Here is a 22,392-nt window from a genome sequence, read left to right on the forward strand (position 1 = left end):
CGACGTGCTTTGGGATGAGGAATTGCGTGGTGCGTAATTGCTATGGTGAAGGGTTCCATTATCAAAATTACTGGGGGAAATCTATCAATAGAGGATGAGTGAGCTCTCCACCCCTGAGCGGGTCTCCATCGGGGAGAACCATGGCACCAAGCCCCTTCGGGACAACCGGACAGGCTCAGGGATGGCACGGATATTAGGGCCTACGTAACGCTCTTGTTCAATCCCGTGCCGATGTTTTCTACGCAGCACTTGCACACATCTGCAGCTGTGCAGCAGCGCAACGCAGCACCTCACTGCAGAGTGCACCTGCCTACCTACCTTAAGGTACCTACCCTGTCCATCAGATGAATCAGACAAGACGGAAGGTAGGACAGTAAGAGACTTCTTTCCATCCCTTCTATTGTGCATCACATCACATTCCCATAAGGTACCTTCCATATTGTAATGATCCAATCAACATCTTTGAGTATCTAATCTTCTGATAACGTCTAGACTTGGAGTCAGGTAGACGCCTTGTTCTTGGGAAGACATGCCATCTGCACCCCGTCTGCATCTTTTGTTTTCATCAACCGCCGGAATCCCACCTGAGGCACAGAGTACTCAACATGTCTCTTCCCTCCACTTGGCACCGGACTCTGGACTCTGGACGACTGGCGAGCACCACCCTGTCACCTGTGCCTCTTTGAACTCCGCGTCTGGAGTCCCATGGAAGTCTGGTTACTGGTCACTGCTGTTTTCTCATGGGGAACTGCTAGGGCCGCTACGGGGATCCCTGGGCCGCCGAGTCCCCGATGACTACTTTGTGTGCTACAGTTTCCGCCCATCGCGTGCACAACATTTCCAACTTTTCAAGTATCCCAGTACCTCGACGACCTAGAACATCAACAAGGACAAAAAAGTATCTGTACCTTATCTGCGGATACTAGGTAACCGCAGTCGCAGTATCGTCTTGCGCCAGCTCCTGCGCCTGGCAAGTCATTATCCATCCCATCACGCTGCACCGGGCTGCATAGATGCAGGGCTTTGCTTCTCCGTCCACGGCGAGCGGAGAGGAGGTTTCCGCCGCTCGATTCCTCACTCCACTCGTCAAATTGCTTTTCCCGGTCAAGACGCATCCTCATGGAGACTTGCGATCTCATCCTGTGCGGCGGTGAATCCGGTCCATCCCGTCAAGTCAGTTGTCACTGTGAATAGGCGAAAAGACCACCGCAGTTTTGTCTGGCCAAGCCGGCTAGGCATTTCGTCACGTTCGTCGCGAGTCATAATGAACGGGGTCAATTGACTTTTTGTCCAGTGTTTGGCCCGACCCGATCGGCAGCGCAAATCGATGACTCGCCCCTACCAAGATCTTGGACATAGATTGCCTTTGAGCGCAAAAAAAAGAAAGAAAGGGACAGCCGGAGTGCTCCGAACAAGGCCGCCCACGAGGTCCAGAGATGGACACAGAGACCAGGACTGGAAATGGCAATGCAGCATACGGATATCATGCCTTCTGCCCGTCTCAAACCAATTCGCATCGGGACTTTGGTCAACGGGGGTCGTGGCCAGCATTGGCAGCATGTCCATCAACTGTTTCGAGCGACTGCTAGGATGTCCGATTGCTTCCATATGAATGGCTCCATCTGCTTACCTACGTGATCCACTAGACGGGCTGAATTTGTCGGCTCGGGATCTTTCTCTGGAGAGACGCGTGCGCGTGCGGGATATGACATGCTGGCCCACAATTACATACATACCTACACCAAGAAGCCTCGCCCTCTTCAACAACGGAGTATTGTGAAGCATCGGCTAGCATCGTCTGATGATGTTGCCCGTTATTCTCAGCCTCAGACTGCTTCAACATGGTGTTTGGCCGGTGTATGCATCCGTATGTGTGTGTGTCCTGGATACTCCAAGGTTATCCATCCGACCTCTTGCGATGCCATCTGCCGGCTGATGTTGTCGTCGATGCCAGAGACCAAGACAGAACTGAACAGGACAGGGGGAGCTTCTTCGGATCTTTTAAGGCATGGTCACAACACTTGGTGAACGCGCACACGCACATAGCGGTAGTCATACAACGGCCCGGATACTACAACAGTCTAGTCGAGGCCAGGCCGGACTCTTGTTTTACAGCAGCTACACCTCTGAATCTCTGAATGATCATTGGCAGCATCAGCTCAAGACACCTTCTTACTTGGTAGCTAGCTAGCACCTACCGTCTTCGCGGAAAAGCCGCGACGTTGTCGTCTCAGTGCTCGGCCGTCAATGGACCCTTGCGCGTCGCCTCGGCCGGGATCTAGGTCTGGGTCTCATTCTCCAGTCGCCCTGCATAACTCCAGACCTGGTCGTTCCACCAAATGCAACCAACGCCCGAGTTTTGGGTTTCGAAGCTCTGGCAGCTCGAGCCTTTCCCCTTTGAGGTCCAGCGCCGGCCAGAGGATGACGAGGCCACCCCCGATCGCTGTCTTTGGTTCCTCTAGGGCAGCCCTCGCATTCGACGTGTTTGGCCCGTCAAGCCAATATACTCATCACCAGCAGCCGACGTACTACAATGTGGCGTTGAAATAATACCACGAATAGTACCGTGATTGAACTGACGCGGCACCTTACCACGTCCACCAGGTCCATGAGGTCTCGAGGTTGGCCTTCTTTTTTCGTCCCGCTCGAGAACCGCAGCTGGTACGAAGTTACGAACGGAGTACACCGTACTGTACGGAGTACCTACCTACCTTAAGGTACCTACCCTCTTGCATAGCGCCGCCCCCAACATCCACGGCCACAGCTTCCCATCCACGTCTGCGTGCTCAATGCGCCTCACAGACGCTCCAGCAACTGGGCTTTTACGGATACAACCAGGCTTATTTCGACGGACAAGTACCTACCCTAAGGTACCTTTCCTCACCTTACCTTCCTTACGAGTACGTACCTTGTCTTTTTTAGAGGAGTCGTCCCGCTCACAGCCTGAGTGAGCAGCAGCTGCTTCCATGTCCCACAGTTCACAGTCCACCATCCACCAGGCTATTCTTTCCCCTTGCCCCAAGGGCCAACCCAACCTTGTCCCCATTACCTCACATGAAGGTACCTCTACCGCTATCCATACGCCTACCTGTACCTTACATGACCTTGCTTTTACTTTACTTTGACTTGGGCCTTGGCTTGGCTACGATTAACTACCACTACCTTACTTGTGCTTGTTCTACTACTACTACGGCTTCTCCCCGAGTTCTTTTCTAAGTCTCAACTTACCTCAAGTCAAATCAAAGACTCTCGGCAACAAGACAAGTCAGGTTTAAGCTAAAGTCCTCAACGTTCCCAAGAAAAGACGACACAAGTTCTTGTCCCGCAGTTATCTGGTCTTGGCTGCAGCCGCACGCTTTCCGCTCTAACTTGAGTTATTATTTGGCTTGCACCCAGCCCACACCGGCCACAAGCACCAGCACCAGCACCAGCACCAGCACACTCGAAGCACCAGACAGCACCACAAGCGCACAGCACCAAAGCTCTCAACCTACCGTACCTTAAGCAAGCTTCTGCACCTGGTCCGCCGCCCTTGGCTCATATTTCCTTTTTATCTCCCTCTCCCGACAACCTCCCACATCGGATCTATCCTTCCTGAGGCCAGGTTTGCAAAACTTTTTTGCCTTCACAACATTCTTTTTCCCCCTACCTTCCGTCCAGCTTGCCGACACAGCCGTCGCTCGCTACCGTTAGCAGCCAACCATCTTCTTCCGACCGCTTACGGTTTACCACCGCTCCGTCCGGCGCCGTTGGCCTTTTCACGGCCGATTTGCCGGACCCGCCCCGACCTTCACTAACACAACATCATGATGGACGGTGGTCACCACAATATGATGCCAACCCGGGGCGTTGGTACCGATGACCAGCGGGTTTCTGCTTCCAACAGTAACACCAACCCCCTCGCCTCCGGTCCTTCTCCGAATGCCACAATAGTCGTCTCGGCAGCACCTTCATACAACCCTAATGGTCCCTCGCAATCCGTCTCTCCTTCACCTGTGCCAACAGCTCAATCTCCCTATCCCACATCAACCCCGGGCGGCACCCAGAGCCACGCTGCTACCGCCAGTCTGTACCAGTGTGCTCACTGCCAACGGCGGTATTCTCGACCTGAGCACCTCGCCCGTCACATCCAGACGCATACTCTTGGAAAGCGATTCGCGTGTCAGATATGCGGCAAAGCCTTTGCGCGCCAAGATCTCCTCAAGCGGCATGTCACCAATCACGAGAACGACAATGACCCCAACAAAAAGAGACGTCGCACCGATACCTCACCCGGTGCCGGCCGTGTCTCTCACGCCTGCAGACCTTGTGCCACGGCTCGCGTCAAGTGCGAGGAGCAAAAGCCCTGCACCCGTTGTCGGAATCGCAACCTAAATTGCGAGTATTCGTCAACCGAAGCCGGCTCGGCTGCGGCCATGCATCTGCTTCACCTCTCGGGCAACCCGCACCAGACAACATCAACGCCCGGATCTCTTGCCACATCTCCTTCACAATCTGCCTATGATAGCAGCCCCTCAACAGCGTACCAACAGAACCCTCAACATGCCATGCTGCCGCCCAGAGACGACAGTGGCCAGTTGGGGCCTGCTCACACCATCAAGTCGGAATCAGGCCGCATACCAACGACAGAAAATGCCATGCAACAAGTCAACGCCTCCGGTATGCCTGTCAACTACGAAATCGGCAACCAGCAAGGTGTCGACATGACCTTGCCTTTCTCGGACTTTCTCCAAAATGTCATCTACACAGGAGAGATGGAAGCATCGCGCATGGCGGAGGCACAGGGTCTAGCTGTCCTGGACTTTTGCGACAACTCGAATCTCGAACTGAACGAAGTGGACTTTGGCCTTCTGGATCATTGGAACATGGACGGCATGGGAAATACCGGATCCAACCAAAGCTTCACGCCTCGGACCGACGACTCTATCGATTTGGTCCAAATGCGCCAAACGCTTGTCAAGGTCTGGACAGAATCACCGTGGCAATGGGCGCCCAATAAGCTCGACTCGGGTTATTTGGAGCACCCAAATTTCTCCGTACCATCCGACGACACAAGCAGCGCTGTTTTCACCGAAAGCCGGAAGAAGCACGCGAGGATTGTCAGGGACAAGCTGGACCAGTCGGGCCGGGATCAGATCTTGGCAATCGTTTTGTCAACCTGCAAGAACGACAACATCATGAGCCGCGTCGCATCCTCTTTTCCGTCCCTCGAGGTGATGGATAGCCTTATCCACATCTACCTGGCGCAACATTTCTGCCAGACGTCACAATGGATTCACCACGGCTCGTTCTCCATGAACGCCCAGTGGCCAGAATGGCTAGCTGTGGCAGCTTCAGCTGGGGCTACCCTCACCCCGGTGCAAACCTTGCGCAAGTTTGGGTTTGCTCTTCAGGAAGCGGTCCGAGTTACCATTCCGGCAAGGTTCGAGGATGCCAACACTACGATCAAAAATCTCGGCCTTGTGCAGACTCTGATCCTGGGCCAAGACATTGGTCTGTGGAGCGGGAACCGACGCAAGATGGAGATCGCCGAATGTCATCTCATGATTCCTATTACGGTAAGTAGCTATTTTCAGCCGTCCGTCTCCCACAGCCTGGTTGCTAATGCTTTGCATAGATGATGAGATATCGCGGCAAATTCCAGCGAGCATCGTACCCCATGGTCGAGGTCAATATGTCGGACGAAGGCGAAGTTTTGGAGAAAAAATGGAGGGCCTGGTGCGAGCGTGAGTCGTGGAAGAGGTAAGCTTATAGACCCAAAGGTCCGGGATATCCTTGTGCTAACGCATTTAGACTACTTTTCCACTGCTTCGTGCGAGACGCTCAGACCTCCATGACAACACTCACCAAACCCTCCATGTCGTACTCGGAACTCACCCTGCCCCTCCCTGAAGCAAAGGAGCTGTGGTTTGCAAAGACGGCGGCCGAATGGAAGATGCACTATCTCGAACGAACAAACGGACAGAGCAAACGACCACCTTCGATCGGTGATCTCTTCCGGGACATCAGCCTGTTGGCGACGAACCGCCAGCGACTGGATCTGCAATTTGCAATCTCGATATACCTGCATGGCTACTGGGCGCTCATTCTCGAGTATCTCCAGCTGTGTTCCGTCTTGCGCACCCGGACTTGGCTGAACAACTCTGGAGGGAAGTCTGAGGAGGTACTACGTTCCAGACATGCGGAGCTTTGCAAAGACCTACAGGGCTTCTTGCTGGTCACTTCCGACTGGCACGAGATGCTTTCGACGCAGGAGAGTCTGGTGCTCCATCTTCTCATGATGAACCTCCACCTTTCCCTCAACGACTTACAGCTCTTCTCTGGCAAGGAAGGCGAGGACCAGGCGCGCCGGGTATTTGGTGACCTGCGCGAGTGGTCGCAGAGCGCCGAGGCGCGCCAGTCGCTCTGGCACGCAGGCCAGATCCTGCGTCAGGCCAAGATGTTCCCCCAGGGCCATCTCAAAGATTTTTACGCCATCGCCGTCCACCATGCGGCTCTGGCGTGCTGGACCTACGGGGTGGTCGCCAAGACGAGCGGCACGGGGAAGACGCCGGTGCAAGGGTTCGACCAGGAAAAGGTGTTTCTGGACGGCACCGAGTCGAACCTGGTGCACCGATTCATTGGCTTCAACCAGGGGCGGCCGGTGATCCTGGGACCCATGAGTAGGGCCGGCGCCACCGAGGCGTCGCTCGACGATCCCAAGGCGTGCATGGAAGTGGCCCAGGAAGTGCTCCGGGCCAACTTTCGCGACTCGGCGGATCTTCACCCGCCCATTGTCGAGAATTTGTGCCTGCTGATCAAGCAGCTAGGCCACGCTGCTTGGGCAGTCGGCATGTCATGATGATTTGTTGTTGTTGTTATTTATCACGAGCCATATTTTGAGATTTCTTTTACTTTGTTTGTTTTTTACTTCACGAAGAGGCGTCTAGAGGTAAATGGCGGTCGGTTGTATACCCATGTATCAAAAAAGTTACCTGTCTGCAGCTTCTTTCCAAAGAAGGTGTCTTGCGCTTAAAGCCAAGGTTCTTGGAATCACATCAATCTATATTGCCTACAATACCAAAGATGTCTAGCTATGCGCTAGCCGAATTACCTATTATCGTCCCTTCTCATTTATGGTGTATTCGGCTGCTATCCGGACTAGAACATGGGCAATTAAGCTCACCACTTAGAGCTCAACTTTGGACGGCTAACGCAGGCCCCAATTGCGTAGAACAGACGGACGTTCCCTTTCCGACACGGTGGCCTTGAAACTCTTTCTTCTCTCCATCGGACTAGCCCCACCATGTTGAAGTTCAGCATGGTTCAATGCTGCATCCAGTCTGCAGAAAGATGCATGTCATATTCAATGTCCAGTGTTCAGTGTTCAGTGTTCAGTGTTCAAGGCCAGCAAGTTCAGCCACGAACTTGCAATCACTGAAATTGGATGTATTCAAGCATCGACGACTCGGACACCTCCGTTTGGGGGCCAAGTCACGGTACTACGGTATCGGCGGCAGAGAAAACACTACGGAAGGGGGGAGCAGCAAGCATAAGGTAGGGGCGCATCCATTTATCGGAAATACCGACCCAGAGATTGGCGTTAAGCAAAAATGCAAATGTCTTGCACTGCCCCCCCTTTTTTTTCCCGCCCTATAGGGCTCTTTCTTAAAGAAGATGTATTATTATGCCTCGCGGGGCATCCGTACGGAGTACAGAAGACTCCAGAGTAAGGGTGAGGTTGTGTAAAATAATGTTCTAGTCTATTACTCGTAGGGTATGGTCGACCGGCTTGCCTGCCGGCACGGGAGCGCTTCCGTAGTATGGAGTGGAATATAAAGCAACGCAGGGGACACCTTTTGCTTCGGTCCTTTCTACGGATACATAATAAACCGACCTTGTCCGTGCTTTTTTTTGCCTGTTCAACTATCTTGGCCCGTACGGAGTACTGCGTACCAAGGTAATATGTACCTAGATCCCGGTCCCGGTTCTGCCCATATGCCGCGAGTCATAAGATGCCGGGATATGGATCCTTTGGTTTCCCTAATCTGTGCGAAGACTGATATATGTTCAGTTAAGGTAGGTAAAGTCAACAAGGCAAGTTATCCCGCTGGGCAGAGTGGATAGGAAGTATTCCGCGGTAGATGAGTGTGACGCGGGAAGATGGGGTGGGTTTCGGGGATATCCCAACCTCCATCGGCTCAGACATGAATAAAAAATCGGGGAAAAAGATTGAAAAAGCGCGGAATTGTAGCGACGATGTCGCGGCTGATGTGCGCGCTTGCTTGAGTCGTTGATTAGTACTGGTCAGTAGTCACTTTTCTGTGTCGCAATTGAGTTTTTTTTTCCCGGTAAAAGTTGACGTTTTGCGACGTTGTATTTCGTACCTTGCATTACGCTCTTTCTATTCTTTTTTTCTTTACCCGTGCTTGGCAGGCATTCCCATGAGAGAATGCGAAACCGAACCGGAGGGAATGCGTTCATTGGCTATTGTCATCATTTCATATACCCTCCTCCTGTGCTTAGAGTTTGCTTTTGTAGAAAAAGGGAATTTAGTACCGAATGCTTTTCTTTCTGTCTCCCTGCCCAGGCCCCCAGGGAATCGGAGGAAGGGAAGGGAAAGAAGAACCACGGTTGATACTCGCCTGTTATGAACAGCGAGATCATAGCAAACAGGACCACCCATCGCTGGGTCTTGCTTGGTTCGATACCCGACCCGAACGTCATGGGGGCTGGGTGATCATACGAATGGTACGGAGTAACCCCCGTAGGCAAACCAAAGACGCATGAGGTACGGATACTGCGCGCGCGCACGCACGCACGCGCATTTGAATATCCGCACGTACGGAGTACCTGGGGGGCAAAACAAAATCTCAAAAAGCTCGGAGCTCTCAGCCTAGCTCACACCTTTTCTCTCCCACCCCCTGGCCGAACGACTGGGGCGAGCATAGACGGATTGGGGTTTTCTTACTCCGTATCGAGTTCGAGAACAGGTTTGCAATTGCGGGATGCCGGAATTGTCTGATGCTGAGAATGGGGCTTGTGCGTGAAGAGTTTGCTGGTTTTTAATATTGGGACTGAGCCGAGTGTTCCGTTCATTTCTTGAGACGAGGCTCTTCGCATAACTAAATAACAGAGAGAGATAGAGAGTGTGTGTGTGTGTGTTTGCGTGGGTGGGTGGTGTTGGTGAAGTAAATGCAGCGAGAGTGGTATCGGCTTAAGAATCTCCAACCTTTGGTCACCCACGCATTCGGATAGTATACATGCTTCAGATGAATGCTACTATAAATGCACCCAAATCGATGGGTTTTGGGTTCCTCCTTGGCATTCTTTATTTTTGGTGGTGGTTGCATTCGCCAAGGGGTATCAACGGTGCAGCTGTTTCGGAGCATTTACGTCGAGTAAAGTGTGTCGTAGAATACCAGAATACCTTATATATAACCCCCTTGTTGATGGGACTGCTTGGCTTGTGACTTGATGATACTCTACGTGATACGGCCCGACGTTCGGGTTCGGTTTGCACAGTTGACCTTGCTGCACAACATCAGAAGTGCAGCTTGCTTTGCTAAGTCGATATTGACGAGCTGAGTGATAAAGCTTATGGCACTGAAGAAGTTGACACGTCTTCGAAAATATAAATTACTTACATGGTAGTGGAAACTGTATTTGTGCAATTGCGGGTGATAGCTTGGTCTTCTGTTAGTCGAAAAGAGAATAAAGGGGGGGAAAATCAGTTGGTGAGGGGAAAATCCGAGAATGCTGCGAAGCTTGATATTTGTTGAAGTTCCGAGAGGTAAGGTGGATGAGCTTTAAGAAGCTTCAAAATCAAAGATCGTGCTATACTCACCATGAGTTGCGTGCAGACTATATTATATTGTCCATCGTATCGTCGGAATATCTAGTAGTTTTTACACATCCCGAGCCGAGCCGCCTACAATGCTGCCAAAATGATACTATTTAACAGTCCTGCACTGCACTACAAGTACTGAGTCTTTAGAGACTCAGTAAGATCACGCCGAACCCAATGCATCAGAAAATCGAAGCCCACAAAGTCAAGTAGGAATCTGAAAGTTGGGTAATTCGGCTAGTGTTCTGATACGTACGCGGCCAATTCGGGGAGGGATCTCTCCCTTTATCTACGGAGTACCGAACAGATCCCGTGCCGACCGTTACCTGCCAGCCGGGAGCGACGTCTCCACTTTTGACAGGACCACGTGGGGCCAGCGATAGGGATCCGGCCGCTGTGGAGTACTCCTTGTGGGGCCACCTCAGAGGCCAGGGGACCCTCCCCGGGCCGATCTAGGTAGTTTGTTGATTCGCGAAGGAAAGATGAAAAAAAAAATGACGCCGATCTTCCCACCAAACGCGCGACTCCCGCCGTATAGCACCGGGGCACCGAAAAGCGACGACAAGTCCTCAGCTCAGCCTCACCAACGTCATCTTACCTTTTTCGAGGTTCACAAAGGCATTCCGTCTCAGCCTTCTTTGTTTGTGCAATCGCTCCTATTTTGTAGAGTAATACTCTGCAACATCAGCACAAACACTCATATAGGGCTCTCTGGCTGAGGATCTATCTAGAGTTCCTTGTGCACCAGGCTCCCCACTCGTTTGCGATCCGTGGCATCCGGTATATACCAACATCCCGCATCACGAAAGCCCAAACTCCTGGATTTGTCGCTCCCACACCACCTACCCGCACGATGGAATCCTTATTCAGCGCCTCCATCGAGCCAAAAACGGCGGCGATCGTAGCTACGACCGTCGTCGCGACGCTTTCCGTTCTGTCCCTTGCGCGACTCGGTCTCTACCCCAACTGGGGCACCGCAATCCCAAACCCTCTCAAGACCAAGATTCCCACGCTCGCAAGCGATGAGGTCAAGAAGCTTCCCTACCACCCAGACTACTTCCCCGGCGCCCGGGATGTGGACACGCCTGTAAGATACCACCCCTTCGCCACCAGCTCATTATCTCCTCAAGATGCGCCCCCTAGTACCTCACCTCACTAGGTGATTGACTAACACACACCCTCTCAGTACGGCTCCATCCGCGTCTACGAATGGGGCTCAACCACCGGGCCAAAAGTAGTCCTCATCCACGGCATCAGCACCTCCTGCATGACCCTCGGCCCCATCGCCCACGCTCTCGCCGCCCGCGGCTGCCGCGTCATGCTCTTCGACCTCTTTGGCCGCGGCTTCTCCGACGGCGTCGGCGACCTGCCCCACGACACGCGCCTGTACACCACCCAGGTCCTCCTCGCCCTCGCCTCCTCCCCGCTCGCCTGGTCCGGCACCGACGCCGTCCGCGTCGTGGGCTACTCCCTGGGCGGCGCCGTCGCCGCCTCCTTTGCGGCGTCGTTCCCGCATATGGTCGAGAGTCTCGTCCTGCTCGCGCCCGCGGGTCTCATTCGCGCGGAGAACTTTGGCGTGCTGGCGCAGGTTACGTTCCAGTCTGGCCTTGTGCCTGAGCGTATTCTGGCTGCTGTTACGAGGAAGAGGTTGCAGAAACCGTTGGCGAGTAAGCGGTCTAATGCTGTAGAGGATGAGGAAGATCCGGTGGAGAAGGTCGTCGACGTCGCGGCCGCGGAGGTGTCTGGTCCCCACGGCAACGGGGAGGATCAGAAGGTCGAGCGGAAAGTGCGTGAGTATGTCCCCTGGATGGTCGCGCACCACGAGGGTTTTGTCAAGGCGTTCATGTCGTGTGTGCGGTGGGCGCCGCTTACGGGCCAGCACCAGACGTGGCGGGTTCTAGGTCAGAGGAAGAAGGGTACTACGGCGGTGTTTATCGGGAAGACGGACGAGGTTATCGATGTTGAACACTATGCCAAGGATGGGTTGCCGTTGTTGGGCGGCGAGGAGAATGTGACGTGGAGGGTCCTTCCTGGGGGTCACGACTTTGTCATGACCAAGACGGAGTACATTATGCGGGAGTTGGATGCTTTCTGGGGTATGAAGGTGCAGTCGTGAAGTAACGATGAGGGATGTGGATATGAACGGCCAAGGGGCCATAGACAAAGATGGGTGCGGGCAGATCATGAGACGCGTTATTGATAGACTCCTAGAAACGATACCATTTGCTTGCTTCTATTCCTGGATGACACTGCTTATTGGCAGCATCCATTCTCAATCCTTGACTTCCAATTCATGTTGAAATATTGGATGTGTATAATAACCATGGACATACAGTAGAAAGGTAGTGTAGTACTTGTCTACAGGTGTCTCCATCTATTGGCTGATTGGTATCATGCTGAAGTCAATGAGATGCTTCAATCAAGCTTATTGGTATCTCTCCCCAGCGCATCATGTAGAGAAGCCAGACTGGCTTACCTTCACCAGTTAGGTCGATAGAAACATGCAATGAGACATACGCAAGTTTGAATATTGACTGCATTCTGCCGCAGGTATGCCCATTCTACCCATCTAGAGATTCTGTAAACTAAATGTTTCTCTCACAGTATGTCTGTAGACGGGTGTGGGAGTCATACTACTTCGAGAACTGATTTATAGATGCGCTTCGCCTGGCGGTGCACCCTAATACCATCGGGAATCGTACAAACTAAGAGAGGAACATTCATGTCGTCTCAATGTCTTATTTAAAGCGAGGCGTCACCCTGCTTATTATACAAGTAGGAAGTCTCCACACGTTGGGAACTTCCCACGAAGCTAGGATGTTCATCATTGAAGTGATAGGACAGATACACCCAATCAATATAAGTGTATCGGTAAAAAGACATGACAAAAAAGCTCAGTACAGGATTCGAACGCATTGAAACGAGCCTGTACTTACGAAAAATCCATTGTTTTTCATGCATGTTTAACCACTCAGCTACGTGGCCTCGGGGAGTGCCATTGACCCCCGAGGATTGCTCATTCCCTCGAACCAGTGACCTATATACCATCTAGCGAGGAGAATACACAGAGAAAATCAACAAAAAAGCTCGGGCGTTGGTTCGAACCCTATCCCTACGAAAAACGAGCGTCCCAGTTTCTTCATCACCCGTTTAACCACCAGGCTACGTGGCTCCAGCAAGTTTGCACTGTACCGGGGAGACACTCCTTCCTTCGAATTTGTGTCCTATATACCCTCTGCCCCATCCGTCTCGTGGCTCTTAATGGTTCCAATCAGTATTACGTCCCGAAATGGTCGTTCCGCTGCCTCCTTACCTTGGGTAGGCGGCCGCGGAGCTTCAATGAAACCTCAGATACTCCGTCGTCTCTCCCTCCATCCGGTCGATTGTTGGCAGATTGATACCCATTTCTTTCGGTAATGGACTCCCGTTGTAGCCGCTAATATAAACGCCTTTGAAATATCACATGGATGTCGCTCACTGTTCAGCAAGATAGAGTAAAGCTTCGACATCAGGAGCACCATAAGTGTAGACTTCTGTCGAGTAGCCAAACCCAACGCCATGAGCTGGTATGATCAATCGCTCGCTTAAAACAGCCATTCTCACACCACTGCCCATACTTGATTACGAACACAAGATGGACGTGAATATTGGGTTAGAAAAACAAGCTTAGTATCACTAGCTTTGCGCTGTCAACGGTTTCTGCAAGCAGGCGCATACCTGAGCTCTAGGAGGCCAGCGATATTGAAAGCACGCGCTCTTGTCTCGAGAGTCTTCAAGCTCGGATGACGTGCTGTCATGTCCAAGATGTAAGATACAACGGCATCAAAAGTGTATGTAGTAGTAAAAAGTATTGCGCTACTGAAGATGGAACGCAACGGTTGAATATCGATGAAGTTGGGAAATTAGCTAAGCTGGGAGACCCCAGCCACGGTGGCGATCCCTGCTCGCCTGGAACGGCAACAATGGGTCGTTCCCCGCGCCACATATCAGAGCTGGCGCCAATCGCGCGATAAGACGGGGAAAATGGTCTAGGCCGCGATAAGCCTCCAACCGTGGACCTCCCTACCAGGGTGGCTCCAAGAGGTGCATGTGCTCATGCTCGTGTGCCTCGACTTGCCCCTCCAAATATTCCTGTTCCATCCATCACCTAGGAGGTTCCTGCATATTCTGCATAGTAATCGCCTCGCCGACGACAAAAACCGAGGCGCAAATGCACCCGAACGCCGCTGGTTAACTGAGTTCAAGTAACATTCGACCCCACCACCTCGGATATTGACTCTTGTTTCGTCATGCTGACTTATCACTGGCCAACAGCCTGACTGTCGTTTGTCCACGACTCGCTCGCGACAGTGACTGATTGATGCGGAACGTATAACGACTAGCTTCATCTCGAGACAAAACAACCACCACTGCGACCGTACACACCGATAGAGTCGCCGGAGACGATGCAAACGATCTAAGATGGCGAGCTCAGATGGTGGAGCTGCTCCAGCTTCCCTCGACGATCAACACCGCCTGCTCGACGATGCAGGAGAATCAATATCGGGCAGCTCCCACATCGGGAGTGATGCTTCAGACGACTCTTCCGAACGGGGGCAATGTCGCTGGCGGACGTCTCGCTACCACGATATGGAATGCTCTCGCTTCTTCGACTGTCCTACCCATGTAGTCGAGAGGCATCTCTCTGACGATGAGGCCGACGACAGTGAGGCTGAGGAGGAGCCCGCAGTGCAGCATCAGACGGGCGACGATACGGCCGAAAGTTCATCAAGCGCGAGGCTACTTACCGTCGATTCTCCTGTGCCTGAAGAAACTCCAGAGCCGGCCCCAGCACCAAGCTTTGCGCCCGGGCCCGAGGAGACGAATACGGGGCGACCAAGAGAACCAGTAGATTCAGCACAGGCAACCTCAGCACGGGATACTGAAGGGCCTGATGAGTCTCAGGATCCCGAGGAAGCCGCACCGGCACCACCAACACCTTTAAGCTCTCGACTTTCAGAGACTTCTCAACCTCTCCCACCGACTGCAACGCCTGCAACACCGACCGGAGAGTTTGTCCCACCGGAAAGATCATCGAGCTTGGTTACATCGCAAGCGGCAAACGCATCGTCACACGATTCACCCTTACGCCCAGCTCTGATATCCAGCCGGTCTCACGAAACGCCGCCTCCGCCGCCACCCAGACGGGCGAGTTCTTCGGCTGCCATTCAGCCTCCTTTGCGCGGTCAACAAGGATCTGGAGAGAGAAGCGGTCCTCCCGAGTTTGTCGTTCCACGTTGGCAACCAGACGCAGAGGTTGTTCTTTGTCCGATTTGCAACGTCCAATTTAGCATATTTGTCAGGAAACATCATTGCAGGTATGTAGAAGTTGAGGGGCTGTGTGATGTAAATGCTAACAAATTGCAGGAAATGTGGAAGAGTCGTCTGTAACGCCTGTTCGCCTCACAGAATCACCATTCCTTACCAGTACATTGTTCAAGCGCCAGGACAACCGCGATTGGCCGCTCAGAGATACCCGTCTTCCCTCATCAGTGGTGAGGGAGGATATGCAGATTTCAGCAGCCTTGGTGGAGGAGAGCGCGTTCGTCTATGCAACCCATGCGTCCCAGACCCAAACACCACACCGCCGCAGCAGCCACTTGGCTCGCCTTCCCAGTTGTCTCCTCGAGGATCGCATTATAGATCGCAAAGCAGCATCGGCACAATGTCCAGCAACGCGCCCGCTCCCTCGCGGTTCTCTGGCTACTTCACGTCGAGCCCCTCCCCGGAGACCTATGCCAGGTCTAGAAGCATTACGGTAAGAGTTAATCCAGGTCCGCATTCCATTAATACGCATGCTAACTTGTGCAGCACTCCGGCTCCGGCGGGCCCTCGAGCTCTCGCGGACATTACCAGTCCACTGGAAGTCGGATCATGGCAGGGACTCCGCCGACTTACTACCCGTCCTCATCTTCCGGCTACCCAGGCTCATCCCGCTATCGATCCATGCTGGATGTTGGTCCATCGTCGTCCTCGTCGGCGCACTACAATCGTGCGCTGCCGCCGCCGCCGCCCCAAATAGCCGAGGAAGACGAATGCCCGGTCTGCCATCGAGAACTGCCCTCTCGGACCCTCCCCAACTTTGAGCAGCTGCGAGAGACACACATTAACACCTGCATCACTTCACACAGCGCTTACGGCGGTACACCGACGGGAGAGACCCCTCCAGTCGGAACGCCACCTCCCTTGGCGGTTCGCCGGACTGGTATGTTCCCTTATGTTGCCACAGAAAAGGACTGTGTCGACTCGGCCGAGTGTACCATCTGCCTAGAGGAATTCGAGGTGGGCGTTCCCATGGCGCGTCTGGAGTGCCTATGCCGTTTCCACCGATCCTGTATCTCAGCTTGGTTCATCAACCATCCTGGACGGTGCCCAGTCCACCAGCATGATAGTTTTGGCTATTGATACCTCGTGTTGTCGGTTCGTTACTTCTCCTCTTGCAGGCTCTGATCTTCCGGCGTTTCGGTTTGCATAGGGGCCTTTCAGTTTAACCAAGTCTTTCCTTTTAACGATGCCTGCCTTCTTTCGTTTTGTTTTGACGACCAGAATCCCATCTCACCATTGTCCGCCGCAACAACGCTATGGGAACAGATAACATGAGTTGAGGCCGGGAAGCGGCTGTCGTCGTCAGCGGATGTGAGCATCTAGAATGGTCGGGGCTGATTTGCTTTTGTTTTTGTGGACTGGATGGTCTCACGGTGCCTTGTTCTTCTTCATATATACATGTCAGCCAGTGTGCCAGGGTATAATACGTTTGCCAGTAAATACTTCTGAAGCGAAACGGAGGAGGGAGAGGAGAGGAGGCGGCGTGCCGTTGCACAGAGTCACACTCTCTCACTCCCCTCGATGGAGATACCAGCCACTCAGATTAGATAGATATGTTAGGTTTGCGTCTAACAATGAGATGCCATGCTCGCTTGTGGCGATTTAGCTCGCCCTAGGTATATTCAATTCTCGATTTTCTCCCCAACTCGTGTCGCCTGCATTAGCCATCCAAAGGAGGGCATTTGTTCTGTCACCCGATTGCTCGCCCTGTCTTGATTACTGAACCCAGTATCTAGACACGGCTGTTTGTACGTTCACACCTAAATGGTTGACGGAATGATCTGCCGCTCATATCGACTTTCTCTCGATGCCTCTACTATGCCTTTATCGTTCCCTTTGGTGTTTCCTTTGCTGTTTCCCTTATCAGTATGATAGCTACTTTTTCTTACTTCACGGAGTATACTGTCTATATAATGTACTTGAAGTATCGCAGTACGACGGGAGGAGGACAGTCGAGACGAGGGAGTATCGGCGAGAAACACAGTGATATGAGATTTTCTTTATTAAACAACAGATTTATTTCGTCGTCCACTTTGGCGCCTTCTATTGGGAGGAAAGCAGTGCCTAACTGCCGTCGTTTCACTTTGATAGAGAGGAGTCGTAGTTTTCGTGGGGATTCAAGGGGAGGTGATGGATGAACCGCGGCGCATGTTTATATGTTGTAAGACACTTTCTAAGGTAACGGCAACCCACTTGTATCACTACCGCCGCGGGACCGCCATAGGCCCGTCCGGCAGGCGGACGGAGTCCGGATACCTGCCTACTCCAAGGGCAAGCGACGTACGTCACTTGTCTCGGTAACGGCGTCTTCGTGGCCTCGTTTCGACGTGGGATGTTTCGACCCGTTCTTCCCAGTTGTAGCTCGACGTCAACCCACGTTTTGAGCAGAGTGATCTTCGTCTGCCGGCCCCTCCGTAACCCCCCTCCCCCCCTCCTTCCGCCTCCTTCCCGTCAAGGGCCAAGACACGGGAAGGCTACCGCGATATGTAGGTGACCTCGCGGCTCACGCCATTGATGTTCTAAGAACATAGTCCAGAGGAAAAGTTTGGATACTCTTCATATTTAGGATCCGGATGAGGATCCGTATATCATAGGCAGTGCTGGATAGGTAGGGTAGGTAGCTGGCCAAGACGCGGAAACATCCCACCTCTAGGACGAGGGGGTTCAAAAAAGGGGGGGAGCCTCGAGGAAGAGGGAGGGGGGGAGGAGGGGATCTAGAACATGCCAGGCAGCCCCTGCTGCGAGTCTCCGCCGGGGGTTGCACTGGGCATATCCATGCTCCACAGCCTCCACCCTCGCCGACTGGCCCGACCTTGCCGAGGAGGAGGAGGAGGAAGAGAAGTAGTTGATATCGTGTATGCTAGATCCTCATAGTCTCTTTTCGAAGATAGAACCGAGCAGTATCTCTTCGAGAAAATGAAGATTACGAAGCTGCCTGGACACAGGTAATGTGGAAAGAGAGAGAGATAGGAAAGTCTGTAAGTTTAGGGACCAGCAAGGACCAACCAGGTCTATCAATGATGAATCAATTACACATCTCGCCGACCTGCATTCACCCACCGGAATCCCGATAATGAGCTTATTTCTTTTCTCCAATCTGTCGAGTAAAATTTTCTGCTCAGTCTCCGAGGTTTCTCATTTGCTTTAAACTCGCCGAATGGTAGATTGCTGCCCCAGCTTTTTTTTTTTTTTTTTATGGTTCTAGTTGTGTACTCCGTACGGATTACCCAACGGTCAAAAGTCCCGAGCAGGAAAAACAACTTACCTGCGTTCTTAATTTCTTGCGGCCAGGGGTGGTCGCTGCTTACGGGCATTCATATGCGCGCAGTACGGATACACCTCACGCGAGTTGGTATCCGTAGGAAGGCAGTGCAAAACCGTGTCAGAGGCATAACACCCTAGAAATGGCAGAAATGACTCTGCGTCGCTGGACAGTGCATGCCAAAAACTGGAATGATGAGATGAACCCGACCAACACTATCCGTACCAGAAACCTACTTTGTAAGGGTATACAATGTTTCACGAAACTCAGCTGTCCGTAACCTACGACCCCACCCCTCCTTATACGTTCATCGGATTATTGTCAAGATGCGGGAAGGAAAAGGAAAGAAAAAAGGAGGGGCCGGGTAGGTTGTTTGGGGTAGATGGTAATTCGAGGAGGGAGGCTATATCATGAGCGGTATTATGGCACGCCATATGCTTGAAGTTGAGCAAGTCTAACGTCAGTTCAAGCCCATTCTTGACACATTCTTGACAGAAGGGGAATCGGGGTGCAGCTTTCAGCCCTAGCCTGGTGTCACCGAGCCCCTCTGATCGTCCACATCCCTCGAGGGAAAGTCGAGACTGTCATCGAATTGGGGCTCTTGGCGTGAATCGGTTTCGTCTTGATGCTGTTTTCACAGCATTGTTTCGCGCGCAAGAACGCCGCCGGCTGGCTCTGGCCCTCGTGGTCCGGTCCCTCAGCGCGGGTTCCCACCCCCGCTGGATATCCTGGTTTCAACCCCCCGTCAATTTTAGATGACGATGGAGCCACGCTCTCGCCACGGAGCAGCGCGCATGCCTGCCCACGGCACCACGGCGCCGGGAGCATAGAGGAGTGGTTCCTCTTTTTGCGTTCTGGACTGCATTGTTTGGTTCGCACGTCCGCCCTGAGGAGCGAGGATGAACCCCCATGAGGCATGTTGGTAAGGTAGGACCGTAGGATGGACGGCGGCGGCGGCACAGTAAGAGGAAAACTCTCTCGCGCGCGTTGTTTTTTCCTTCCCGTCGGTGGCGCTTGTCCTTCTTCCGTCCCTCTGCAGGATCGAGTAAGATTAAATCAAAATAATACCGGTGTTATGGCTGCCTGCCCTCCTGCTCTAGGCTCTTCCCTCAAAAGGATTGCCATATCCTGCCATGTAGGTGTGAAGTCTTTTCTTGACCCTTTCTCTCTCTATCCACGCTGGTCTGGAACTCTTGCTGCACCCCTTTGAGGTCCGACATTCCTTCACTTGTTGATATTGCCGACTGCTATTCTGTCATTATCCAAAGAAAAGACACCGAGCTTGTCTCTGTACGAATCGAATCTGCATCCGATCAGTAGTTCCTCCTTGGCCAGGAACCTCACCGTAACATATCGTTATCACGTCCATCGTCTTCGACACAATGAAGCAATCCATTCTCTTGTTGGCTGCCTCGGCCGCTCACATGGCCTTTGCCAAGCCCGTCAAGTCCTGCTCAGCCAAGCCGCGTAGCACCACCGTCCTCACCTTCTACGTCACCCCGACCTACGGAGGCCCGACCATGACCCCCATCCCGACGGCGCCGGTCGTGCAACCTACTCCCGTCGAACCCCCCGTCGAGAGCTCCGTCGAAAGCTCCGCCCCCGTCGAGACTCCCGTTCAGATGCCATCGGTCATCGCAACGACCGCATCGGCCTCGGCTACCGTGGTGGAGCAGGCTGCCCCATCGTCGAGCAGCAGCAGTGCCAGCACCCCGGCCTCATCCTCGACGCCGATCGGCAGTGGTGGAACCAAGCAGGGCAAGTCGACCTTTTACGGCGGTAACACCTCTGGCGGCATGTGCTCCTTCTCGACCTACACCATCCCCTCCGGCCTCTACGGCACTGCCTTCTCCGGCCAGGCTTGGGATTCTGCCGCTCACTGCGGTGCTTGCGTCAAGGTCACTGGACCCAATGGCAACAGCATCACAGCCATGGTTGTAGACCAGTGCCCCGAGTGCGACGAGGGCCACCTCGATCTGTTCCAGGATGCCTTCACGCAGCTCGGAACCGTCTCCGAGGGTATCATTTCGACTTCGTACGAGTTTGTTGAGTGCGGTATCACTTCGCCGATCAAGCTCCACAACAAGACTGGCACTTCTGCCAACTGGTTCTCCATGCAAGTGCTGAACCACAACGAGCCCGTGGCCAAGCTCGAAGTTAGCACGGATGGCGGAAGCACTTGGCAGGCGACCAACCGCCAGCCGTACAACTTTTTCGAGAACTCGAGCGGTTTCGGAACCGAGACCGTCGACGTTCGCGTCACGAGCGAGTCGGGAAAGACCATCACTGTCAACAGCGTCAGCGTCGCCGCCGACTCCGAAAAGGAGGCGTCATCCAACTTCTAAGTCGTGAGCATGATAGTCTCATGAGCTCGGACATTTGAAGTATAGCTGTCGTCTGAGGACAAGCGCGGTTCGGAGATTTTTGTTTCCCTGGGCTGGGCGCCTGTTGCTCTGGATTATTGTCTGCGTATGGGCCTATTGTGGCACCGTGTGCTTTGCATGCTGCAGGGACAGAATGCATCGATCGCGATTCGCCTTGGCCGATAGCCCTTCATTGCTTGAGCGACCTCTTCACTTCTCTTTTCTCTTCAATGCTCGCATCGGGCCTTTCTTTCTTTCATGTGAAGACGACTTGGGGTTAGACAGCATGGTTTCGGGACCGGAAAATGGCTCGGGGCTAGCCTAGAATTTCCCCCTTAGGAATTGGTTTTTTGAGCAAGCTCAAAGCGCCTAGTTTGTTCGCGTAGCATTTACGTGGACAGTGTAGCAATAGTTCTCTTCAGATGATCTCAATCTTGCCGTCGACGAACGGCATTTTTCCTCATTGCAGGATCGGAAATTCGGTGCGTGTGAGTGAATCGGTCTGCGTGGTGTCTGGTAGAAGGAAGCCTTGGCTCGTGGGTGCATGATTCGTTTCGCGCATGTACGCGTGGATAAAGGCGTGCTGTTGTTAGCGTCCGACCTTAGGTGATGACCGCGATGTGTTAGTATAAGTTCAACGATGCCGGCATGTTAGATTACCGGTAGAGATCGCCAGGAACGGAGCCTGTCTTGGAAATAGCTGAGACCAATCAACAATGCTTGCAGAGCGGGTTAGCTCAATCAAAACGCAGAACAGATCTCCTTTCCTCCTAGTCTCTGCTGTTCTGAATCTCTGACTCTCGCGTTGTCGGCAATCGTAGTCCGTAGTCCGTACTCCGTAGACTTTCTAATCCACTAATCAGGAAATGAAGGATGCCTCAAAAGTAAAAACGCGTTCTTTCGAGGTGAGGCTAGCGGCTGGTACCTGCCAAGACGGCGGCGAAAGTGTCTTAGTCTTAAATTCCCTAGGCCGGAACATGGCGCGATGAATGGACAGATGCTGCTGGTGCATGTTGCGACAAGCTCTGTGTTACTCAACGGCGAGGCTGTACGCCATGGCTAACTTGGTTGAGCTTGTGCAGCTCGCATTTAACTGGTTTCCATCTCCCTTTTCTTTGTAAGAATCGCTGGGAAATGAATTGTACCACGGCATGTTTCGCATCGTTGTATCGGCAAAAGACACTGGCCATGGAGAGGTGAAATGAGCATTCGTCAGATCGTGGGTAGCAATTCCTAGTTGGCGACGGACCACTGAGCTTAGTGTATCCATAGGTGTGATTGTGGCCTGTCAGTCATGAGCCTGTCATCGGTTCGCCGTGGTCCGATCGATGAAGGATTGCCGGCAAGGATCGGGTAGCTGGGATGGACGTGATTCGACCGTTGTTTGGCAGCTTGACCGTTAGTCAGGGTGCCCAAGTTTGACCGTTGGCGGAGCTCTGCTGTGCCAGGACCTCGGCCCCCATCCAGCCACGAACTTCCCTGACAACCCTGACGACAGAGTGCGGAGGAGAGCGTCGAGACAGGAGGGGTAGTCGTGAGGAATGTTGGGGTTTACGGTTGATTCAAGGTGATCAAGC

The 22,392-nt window shown here is 53.1% G+C and overlaps 4 protein-coding genes across 4 annotated transcripts; all 4 read left to right on the top strand.

Moving 5' to 3' along the window:
• The first annotated feature begins 3,043 nt into the window (after window positions 1-3,043).
• On the top strand, window positions 3,044-7,062 carry HER10_EVM0002845 (uncharacterized protein). The gene is made up of 3 exons (XM_035472539.1): window positions 3,044-5,558; window positions 5,618-5,742; window positions 5,794-7,062. Exons 1-3 carry the CDS (start codon window positions 3,807-3,809, stop codon window positions 6,839-6,841), a joined length of 2,925 nt encoding a protein of 974 aa, XP_035334755.1. The 5' UTR covers window positions 3,044-3,806; the 3' UTR covers window positions 6,842-7,062.
• A 3,268-nt stretch (window positions 7,063-10,330) lies between these two features.
• Window positions 10,331-11,960, top strand: HER10_EVM0011814 (uncharacterized protein). The gene is made up of 2 exons (XM_035481233.1): window positions 10,331-10,913; window positions 11,013-11,960. The coding sequence occupies exons 1-2, from the start codon at window positions 10,680-10,682 to the stop codon at window positions 11,940-11,942; spliced, it is 1,164 nt and encodes a 387-aa protein (XP_035335404.1). The 5' UTR covers window positions 10,331-10,679; the 3' UTR covers window positions 11,943-11,960.
• Window positions 11,961-13,820: 1,860 nt separating this feature from the next.
• Window positions 13,821-17,265, top strand: HER10_EVM0001024 (FYVE zinc finger protein). Its single transcript, XM_035470787.1, has 3 exons — window positions 13,821-15,183; window positions 15,233-15,623; window positions 15,677-17,265. The coding sequence occupies exons 1-3, from the start codon at window positions 14,288-14,290 to the stop codon at window positions 16,268-16,270; spliced, it is 1,881 nt and encodes a 626-aa protein (XP_035334615.1). The 5' UTR covers window positions 13,821-14,287; the 3' UTR covers window positions 16,271-17,265.
• Window positions 17,266-19,834: 2,569 nt separating this feature from the next.
• On the top strand, window positions 19,835-20,797 carry HER10_EVM0000170 (rare lipoprotein A; the record flags this gene model as incomplete). The annotated part of the gene is made up of 1 exon (XM_035469964.1): window positions 19,835-20,797. One exon carries the CDS (start codon window positions 19,835-19,837, stop codon window positions 20,795-20,797), a length of 963 nt encoding a protein of 320 aa, XP_035334552.1.
• Window positions 20,798-22,392: the final 1,595 nt, after the last annotated feature.

Source organism: Colletotrichum scovillei (assembly GCF_011075155.1).
Source record: "Colletotrichum scovillei strain TJNH1 chromosome Unknown Contig00004, whole genome shotgun sequence".
Lineage (NCBI taxonomy): Eukaryota > Fungi > Ascomycota > Sordariomycetes > Glomerellales > Glomerellaceae > Colletotrichum > Colletotrichum scovillei.